This window comes from Anopheles darlingi, chromosome 2 (genome assembly GCF_943734745.1).
Source record: "Anopheles darlingi chromosome 2, idAnoDarlMG_H_01, whole genome shotgun sequence".
Lineage (NCBI taxonomy): Eukaryota > Metazoa > Arthropoda > Insecta > Diptera > Culicidae > Anopheles > Anopheles darlingi.
Genome location: NC_064874.1, coordinates 92,496,809 through 92,506,407, shown reverse-complemented (window position 1 = coordinate 92,506,407; position 9,599 = coordinate 92,496,809). Strand labels below are relative to the sequence as shown.

Below are 9,599 nucleotides of genomic sequence, written 5' to 3'. Positions count from 1 at the left end.
CGCCGCGTCCTTCCGCGAATTGTGTGAATTTACGCAATGCAATGGTTGATGTTTGTTTGATCTGCCTCGAGAGCGGCGTCGTCGTAATGAAAGGTTTGTGTATCGGTTCCTTTCCGGTGGAATGTAGATCTGTAAACTCTGCCAAAGCGGGAATCGAAGGAAGTATTTTCGGAATTTGCAAATATCTCAGCTCAGTATTGGTGAAGTGGATTTATTATCAAACGAATCACACTGGTGCAGCCACAAACATTTACTTTATGATCTCCGATGTAGCTTTCGTGCAGGAGTATAGATGTCTCAGCTCACCAGCTTAGCTTACATTCTGCAGCACCATCAAGTAGGAGTAGATCTTTTTATAGATCTGCAACAAAAAGAGATAAGTTCTGATTTAACACAACATTCCATTCATCCATTGTGACTTACTTGCACAAAGTTGAATAAATCGATAGCACTGAACCCATCGGACAGTACGACAGGCAGTTGGGCCTTCTGCAGAACCGTCTTCAGCGTTTTTTGATGTGTCGTCGATAGTCCGTACCAGTTGACTGCATAAATCTCGTTGACCAGTTTATCGTTCTGAAACGGCTTGATTACTATAAGCTCTGCAGAAACGTGTGGCAAACACGTACCTTCAAAGAAAGGAACGTTCCCAAGGAACAGTTGACGAACAGCTGGATGGTACAGAGGAGTGCAACAGCCATGCCCGGATACCACGGATACTGCACAAGATGATCACAAGTCAACTAATAGCAAGCATACGAGCGTAAATACTAAACAACCCTAACGTACCCTAACAACAATGGCGAGTGAGGTGACCAGCTCAAAGATCATGCATCCAAAGTTGACGAAGAACTGCTTTTTGAGCAAAGTGTCCATATCGGTGATGTGTCTTTGGAGTGCGGCGCGAGAAAAATGAAACAGAAACGATGTTAAATTCCGTGCCACATCCGTCAAACCGATGTTCTTCCTTCGGGCTCACTTTGTGTGCTCCAAGTGCTTGATGACGATCTCATGCACAAGATCCGCAATCTTGGCCTCATTCTCACCGTCAATGTCCGTATCGACGAGCTCGGTCAAACGGCGCAAGTAGATGATGATCAGATCCATCTGGCCGGTTGCATTGACGATGAGAAAAACCAAACAGATATCACATGCGGCCAGACCCACGGTAGCCTCGATCACCTGCACTGCTTGGTACAACCAATTAACGCAAAACCCAATCACGGTGGTATGGTTGATGAATGGTAGCTGAAAACCGAAGGCCAGCTCCAGCTTGCCCTTCAGGATCGGCATCATGATGGCGTACGAATAGATAATGACGGCCACCATCGAGAACAAGACCAACAGAATGTCGATAAACACTTTGCACAGTGTGGCCGTGTGGTAGAGTGAATCCGTCACCTCCGAATATCGGGGCAGTGCCTTGAACCGGTCAATGTTGTAACAGTGCAGCACCCATAGTCCATCACTGGTGAAGGCCAAAATCTTTGCCAATCCCTGGATGGCAATGCCGAGGGTTACGAAGTTGAACACCACATCCATTATGGAGCCCCAGACGACTGCCATCGAATAGCAGTTGACGAGCAAATACAGGATCAGATCCACGACGAGAAAGATGAGCCGAGCGTTGTAGCGCGTGTAGTTGGCCGTAATACGCTCGGCACCGCAGAAGTAGAACCATTTCGCCAGCCGTCTGTTGGCCGATTCGAACAGATCGAGGGGCGTTTGGTGTTGCCGACGGAACAGAGCTTCCTTGCGCTTCAGGTACTCGTTCCAGAACTTCATCTTGAGCTCGGAATGTGGCACTGGCACTGACTTCACACCTGGTTGGGAGGTGGCTATTTAAATGCAGCAACTCCCCGAGGTCGACAGTTGCGATGAAATGGAATTTCTTGAAATGCGCTTATCAATAATGAACCATGAGCGTTCACACATTGAACCGACTTGGCACGATTAAGCAGCAGGGTGCTATTAAGATATTCATAGCGATACTAGAGAGTAGGAACTGGATGCACTGTATCGACCTTCAAGTGAGCATTTCAAAAGGAATATACAGTTGTTCTTTTATGGTTTTCAAAGGCTGGTTATCTTCCTTCATTTCTTTGAACTTTTCTTGTTTGGACACCGGTAACAACAGGATCAAACGCACACACCTCAGTCAAAAGGGCTACTTGGAGTAATATTAATAGCTGTCCGCGTTTTAACATTTACGTCATCCATCTCGGGCTAGCGACCGAGGCGAGCATCAGAACCGAAAGATGCATTACCATCTCGATCACGCTAAATGAAGCACTTAGTCATGCCCCGAAATTGATGTGCACGATGCGCCGAATCGGTTGCGTCTGTGGCCGGTGGCCACCATTTTCGAGCCACCGTCCACGACCGTCGGCAACCATTCCGCATAATCACAGTAATTCCGCCAGCAGCCAGGAGCTTCTCCTTTCTAGCTGGCTGACGAGAATGCAAATACCGCTCGTGGCTGGACGCAAAGCATTAGAGAGCGGTGTCGGTGGGAGTGCTGGCCGCAGGCCTTCAATTACGCGCTCCGCGCAATCTCTCGGCATCCAGGCAGTTCCAGCGATTATGACGATGATGCCACTAGCTGGTTTGCCAGGGAGGAAAAGTGGCTCTCGAAATCAATTTTTCATGCCATTTTCACAATCCATCCAGAGAAACCGTTTATCATATCGGAATCGGAAAAGGGCACACGAAGTCGCCCTGCTTGGCGCTGCCCTGGAGCACTCCGGACTTGACCGAGTCCCACGTGGGCCTTTTGTTGGCTTAATTGTGATGTTATTTATTGTTTATAAATTCCACTTTTAACCACAGGATTCGGCGGGTCCCATGGCGGCGACTGTTGGCGAGGTCCCAGGCGCTGCAGTTCGGTTTCTTCAGATTCGATCCGTCGGAAATTAATGGCCCTCTTCTGCCGGGGCCATACCATAACCGCGATCCGTTTCTCACCAGCACCGCCTGCTTGGGTGTTGTTTTAATTCCTCGGTTCCCGCTTCGCGTGCGTGAGCATTTGGACGCCTTTGGATTGTGACTTTGGCTCTCGGCGCGAGTTCACACGCACGGGGTAGGAGTAGGAATCCAGCCGGGCCGAGTGGGACCGGCAGAGATAAAGATTTACGACCGATCACGATGCAGTTTGATCTTTGGCGGTCCGCAATTCCGATTCCACGCCGCCACGACGACGCGCGTTGGTGAAATAATTCAATTACCAGTGCAGCGCCGCGCATCGAGTGGGCATTTGGGTGCCGTTTCCATGGTGTTCCATGGTGTTGTACAGCAGGAACAGAAATGAACGCTGCACCGCAACGCATCACGCATTCCCTTCGTACCAACTGGAACCGGGAACCGGTTCGAACCGAGGCAGGAGGACGATACCTAAGCGAAACATATTATTAAGAGATTTTACATTCAATTAAACAAGTTGTGATCGTAAAGATATTTCACGATCGGGCGCTGCCGTAGCCCGGGTTTATCGGCCTCAGGAACTCGTGCAGCGCCACTTAACGCACTTCAGCTTTTTGTTGTTGTTGCTGTTACAACCGGTCAGTGGTGTCCGAGGTCACACACAGTTCACACCGGTTCCACAGTCCTGCGTGGTGTTGCGTGATTATCGCATTACCTCAACACATGTCATCACGTCTAGGTTGGCGGCATCTTGGCATTCGTAACTCATTGGTCCAAGCATCCTTGGACGGCAGAAAAAAGACCCTAAAATCCCCAAAGATTATTGACCAAATGTGCATTTCAGAGGAGTGACTGGTGAAAAGGCTCTATTCTCGATATAAGCGAGGCGTCAACTTCTTTCAGCATTTCTGATAACAAATACATTTCCAGGAATTTAATAGAAGAAAGTTCCTTTTCAAACTGTTCCAGGAAACTCCTAATACCCGGCATAGCACCGTGCGGCGATGGGTAAGTTAACATCTGCGCCCTTCACGGTGAGGCTCCCGACCGTGGGTGATACTGAAATCAGAACCATTTTTCGTGAGCCACGCCGCGACCACAAAGACAATAGGCGGGTACGAGATCTCTACAGAAGTACGCACTATGGTCTGTGTTTCTGACATTCCGGTGGGGGGAGATCCTTGTTCGCTTCTAAACTATTTACTCCAACTTTCTATCTGTCTCTCTCTCTCTCTCTCTCTCTCTCTCTCTCTGTCTCTCTAGTCCTCTCTCCGTTCTGTTACTAGCCCTTTTGGATTACCGAGGCGCATATTAATCAACCCCGTTCATCCGCGAGGCTGAAAGGAAAGCGGCGAGTCATTGGCGACACTTCTCTCTCTCCTGCTCGTTGGCCACCCGGCAGTCCGAATGCTAAGTTGGTGCTAAAGTTTCTGTCCGCTCCGCTCCCCTCTCGGCAGCACTTTCACTCCCCCCCCTGGAGATAGAGAGAGACCTCAAGTCGAGCACCACGCAATACGCTTTCGTTGCTATACGCACTTCCAAACGCTGTGGGGAGGTGGTGGTGGTGGTGGTGGTGGAGCGGTTCCTCGACGCCTGCGTTACATAAAGAATAATACAATAATATGGCTAATGTAGGCAGACTCGATGTCGCCTTTTAAGATCAGCAGAATTGACTCGCCAATGCCTGCGCTGCGAGTGCGAGACCGGCGTCTGAAGGGGGAGAGCTTCTGCCTCCTAGACACCGTGGAAAGCTTTCCCCCATCCCTGCTACCCTCCCCGGTTAGGACCATTACAGGGGACACGGGGGGAGTTGGGTTCAACCATTGGACAGCGCGCTCGGCACGTGCTGTGTCCTTGCGCTGATTTCTCACGGTTTTTCCTCCATGCCACCAACCCCAGTGACCACTGTCTTCCTCTCTCCTTCTCGGTTTTTCGATCAAATGTAGATGAGTTGGCACCCTTCAATCGCTATCTACCTTCACTACCTCGTCCTACCCTTCCCGGAGAGACAGATACAAAAAGATAGATAGATAGATAGAGAGAGAGAGCGAATGAGAGTTGAGCGCTGTATAGGGGAATAGTCAGCAGTTGGAAAGCCGGACCGCGTCCGACGATGCGTGTCACGATAGTGTCGGAAACTTAGCAACAATGGGAGGGCCTGGAACTGAAGATTAAATGCCACTCGCTGCCACCAGATCGGTGTATCTTGGCCCTCCCGGGTAGACCCCGGTGATGATGATGATGAGGATGATAGCGAGCAAGAGAGAGAGAGAGAGAGAGTGAGAGCGAGACAACGCGCGCGAACTTCGACCGGGATGAGCTTCGTCAGCATCTTTTCGGACACTTTTCTTTTTTCTCTTCGCCAGCCTGGCGTGTGGTTCATCGAACCGCGTTCTGTGCACGGGGTCGCGGGCTCGTTGCGAAATAGTTTTGAAGAAAGTGTCCCAAGAGCTTCCTCGGTTCTGAGGAGACGCTGCTGGTGACGAATTCCGCATTTCGTCCAGCATTTTACTTCGATGCGATGAATTGCTTTGAAGAGACAGACAGACTGAAGAGTGGCGCATCCGTCAGTTATCCGTTTTCAATATGCTTTCCACTAAATTGCACCGAAGTACCGCGCCGAGGTCATCTCGCGGGAGGAGAATGGTGGGGGTTGGATTATTTCTTCTTGTTCCCAACCCACCGCGGCAGCTTCGGCGGACTGTCCGGATCGAAACCGGATCCGGAGGTGACTCGACATTACTACGCTCGCAGACGACGACGGCTCGACTGAAGACGTCGAGTGCGTTGGAGTGGCGAGTAAGCGCACGAGAAGAAGCGTTTCTTCTTCTTCTACTACTTCTCCCGAACAGACCAGTGTGGGGGAGGTCCAAAAAGTAAGACGCCGATAGTGCGCCCAGCTTTGCATGTTGTAATGCTAATCTTTGCCGATTGTCAGCGATTCGCCGGTCGCGCCGGTGGGGGGACGCCGGTGGCCTGGGAGGGCTGAAGGGATGCGTTACAGTGGCGCGACTGATAAATGGCACTCTCGGGAGTAGCCGCGCCAGTAAGTGGATGGAGGATGCTGGCTGCCCGGCGGCCATGGCCTCTCCAACGCTTTCGGTGCGTATTGAAATGTGCACAGACAGGGAGGCGCGCTCGCATTGGCATTGGCAAAAGCTCGTTCCTAGGCGGGGCTGCTAGAACCGCACCCCACCGCGTAAACTTTGCTGCCATTGTCGCCGGCGAGGGTGTGTGTGTGTCGTTGTCGATGTGAAATGCAAAAAGAAGAGACGAAATCCAAACTTTATTCATTTGTTCGCGTTGAATAAATGTTGGTCATACGGTAATGGAAACATTTCGCACTTCTTCCTATGGTTGTATGGTTGTTCATGTCGAAAATGGTTTGCCTGAAAATTGGGCCAGTTAAGAGGCTGGCTAGTAGCTAATAACCCAATGCAGTAATCCTATTTCGTCAGCCAAGCCAAGTGGCACTTTTACGGGGCCGAGGCAGGGAGGGAGGTACTGGCAGGAATTGAATATCTTCGGTGGCGACATCTGGATGCACTGGCCCTACTAATGCGTTGTTAGCACATTTCGTTCGTACGTTCTAGCTTTGAGTGCTGTGTCAAAGCATAGATAGTACAAAAAGAAGAGTCATTTAAGGACTTCATAAAAGAGCCAACGCTTAAAGCTTTGATTCACTTGAATTTTGAAAATAACCGCTGGGCAACTTGGATTTGAAATGTAGAGCTCGGTTACTCAGCGATTCTCAGAAGGCCGTGAAGTGAATCAAATCATGAGCCTTCAAAGTACTGCCGGTGGCTAAAAAACGTGACGCAATACGACCACATCCATCGTGGAAATTTCGGTGCGAGCATTCACAATTGGCTTCCGCGCGTACTTCGCGTCTGTTTGTTTTATACAACAAGAGAAGGAGAAGAGGGGAGGAAAACAGAAAACGGAAAAACGAAAAACAATCATCGCGAACATCATGAATTACACAAGACGAAAACAACAGATTGACGCACAACTGAACCCCTTTCGGTCCCTTCGGTCACGATTTGATGCGAAACCGTTGACCGTTTGGCACAAGGCACCTGGCGATGGAGGCGCCGGGTGACCACATGGTCCATCCGAGCCATCATCCACCGGCCGGTACCGGTACCCGATCCTGGCACTGACCGGATGAGGTTCTTCACTCTCGTCGAATGAATAAATAATGCGGGTTCGGGGTGAAATTTAATATGGCTTTTTGTGTTGTGGGTGAATATTTCATAATTAGAAACGGATGGCGGATGGTGTGCGCACAAATGGAACGACGGTGGTGGTGCGACAGATCATCAGAGAATGATGCGTTTTGGGTGGCAAACTCGCGGAGCATATGTTTGGCGAGAGTGGCGCGTGGAAATAAATGTTGATTCAGCTTGTGGCGGGCGCGAATCTTTGATTTAAATCCAGAAAATGTAAACATTGGAAAACGAAATAAAAACCAGATAACGGAACATCGTTTGGTACTTGAAAAAAAAGCAGGAAATTAAATCCAATTTATCAGTTACTTAGCTATCATTTTGAGAGAAAGAATCGTTTTGGTAAGTGTCTTCAAATATTCTAGCTATTGACAAACGGCGAGTGTCCATTTATGCTAACGGACACTTTTAAAGCAAATATTTAATATTTCAAAGACCGAGGACGTTGACTTGATGGTTGGCAATCCCGAATTCATCGTTCAAACCGTTGGCCGTCTGTCGCACTGTGTGATTTGATCGATACTCTGGCATCGGGCATTTAACCTCGAGCTGTGCATTGAGTGCATCCGTAGCATTAAAATCGATAGAAAGTAAATAATTGAACGAAATGCCCTTTATTCAGATGCCAACGAACGAAGACCATCAACGCCATCATCATCGAAGAACCATTCTGCAGTCAATGGGTAGGAATGGACTGGTAGGAGCGGTTCCTGCCTTCGTGTCTGTTGGACTGCGGGATGCCGATTGACATGCTGGATTTTCCGACGATCGACCGACCGACCGACCGGGATGGTTGGGCAACATGGACAGTAAATTGTACTTACTGCACTTCCCGGCACTTGACAGCAGGAGCAAAAGGACGCCACACGTTCGCCCCGGGTTGGAAATGAAGCATGACATCGTCCGCATTTTACTGAATCACAAGAGACAAGAGGGATGCACTGGACTGTCCCGCTACAGGCCAGTTACTATACACACATCGGGGAGAACAGGAAAAAGAGGGAGAAAAAAGTAAACAAAATCGGTGACACTCGGTGAAGCTGTGAAGGGAACTTTACTTTTGGCACTGTTTGTACTTACTTGGAATCGGCATATCCTGCCAGGCGGCCATATCCTGCCAGCACGAGCAACGAGATGGCCGTAGCGAGTGCAGCCGCGACGCGACGTTTTGGTTTCCGGCATCTTCACATGCTGTCACTGCTGCTGCTGGCCGAATGATTTATGTTTGGATTAAAACCTACAACGGACTATCCCATGCATAGATGAGCAAGAGAAGTAAAAGCTAGCTACTACTTTAAAACAACATTAAAGTTTATTTAAAGCTCACAAGCTCATTATCAAATTCTGTTCTTTTTGGTGAATGAAAATGTTTTATTCCTCACATGAAGGCCCTCTCCCGGCCAGGCCATGGCATGCACGAGACTCTCACACCGATAGGATAAGCGTGGCATTCGTTAAAACATTCATCACATGTTGTATGTTGTGGAGACACTCTGGCTCACCGTCGACCGTTGTTAAAGTTTGATTAAAGTTCCCATCACCGAACCGAAAACCCAGCTTTCTCGCGAGGTGGTGGTGGTGGCGGCCGGGAGCCGCACACGCTTGACCTCACGATCGAGGCGTGACTCTGGGTTTGGCGTAGCGAAGCCGGTCTGCAGGAGCTGCAGCACGCTCGGTGCACGTTTCGTTCGCAAAACTAACTGCACCAACTGCCGGTCACAAACCGAGCTGTGGGGGTACAAGAGGGAGAGGGAGTGGTTTTCGCGCTCGTGTAGGAACTAATCAGACCGTCCGTGATTGAAGCTTCCGCACCGGGTTTTGCTGGCGGTCCGGAGACGATACCGCGCGAACCTCAAGCACATGTCAAGCCACCAGCGTCGCGGCCGTCGCGGCCGTCGCTGTTGCTAGCATACTTTTCGCGGAGCAGCAGCATACCCGAGAGGGCGCAACACGACACGATGACGATCCGCAGCAATAGTTTAACAGCAGCAGCAGCAGCAGCAGCACCGAAACCACTTTCGTCAAAGCGCCGGCCACCGCCGCATGCAGGCCGGTTCCGGTTGCGCGGATTCGCCTTCGCAACGAACGCCGACCGCCGTTCTAAACTGCCGAAATACCTCACGTCATCATACCCTTCTTGTGCATCGATGCACACACCTCGTCCTCGACGCCTCGCGAGGATGCACTCTGCTGTCACTTCCCATGAAGCTCGCCATCGCTCGCAGCCGCCATCGCGTTTGCATAGAAGACGCAGCAGCAGCACCAGCAGCAGCAGCAGTAGTGCTGGGGTCCCGAGGATAAGCTAACAGTTCGAATTTGACTGTACAATGCATCGTATAATTGAGTTTCGAGTTCGAGTTGAAGCCGGCCCTCCCTCCGGAAGTGAAGGGCACAAGAAAAAGCTTTTGTCGCTTTTATTTGACTTTATATTTAGGTCATCACCGAGTGCCG

At 50.1% G+C, this 9,599-nt stretch overlaps 1 protein-coding gene across 1 annotated transcript; it reads right to left on the bottom strand.

Moving 5' to 3' along the window:
* Nucleotides 1-310: 310 nt before the first annotated feature.
* LOC125959639 (odorant receptor 33a-like) lies at nucleotides 311-1,785 on the bottom strand. Its single transcript, XM_049692467.1, has 5 exons — nucleotides 980-1,785; nucleotides 796-889; nucleotides 630-743; nucleotides 424-576; nucleotides 311-361 (listed from the first exon to the last, which is right to left on the bottom strand). The coding sequence occupies exons 1-5, from the start codon at nucleotides 1,783-1,785 to the stop codon at nucleotides 311-313; spliced, it is 1,218 nt and encodes a 405-aa protein (XP_049548424.1).
* Nucleotides 1,786-9,599: the final 7,814 nt, after the last annotated feature.

Bases quoted from the DNA above. Each gene is read 5' to 3' on its own strand.
- LOC125959639 (XM_049692467.1), bottom strand. From the start codon at position 1,785: ATGAAGTTCTGGAACGAGTACCTGAAGCGCAAGGAAGCTCTGTTCCGT. The intron at 577-629 runs GTACGTGTTTGC...AAGCCGTTTCAG, and splicing joins GAACGTTCCTTTCTTTGAAG to AACGATAAACTGGTCAACGA. The intron at 362-423 runs GTAAGTCACAAT...TTTTTGTTGCAG, and splicing joins ATTTATTCAACTTTGTGCAA to ATCTATAAAAAGATCTACTC.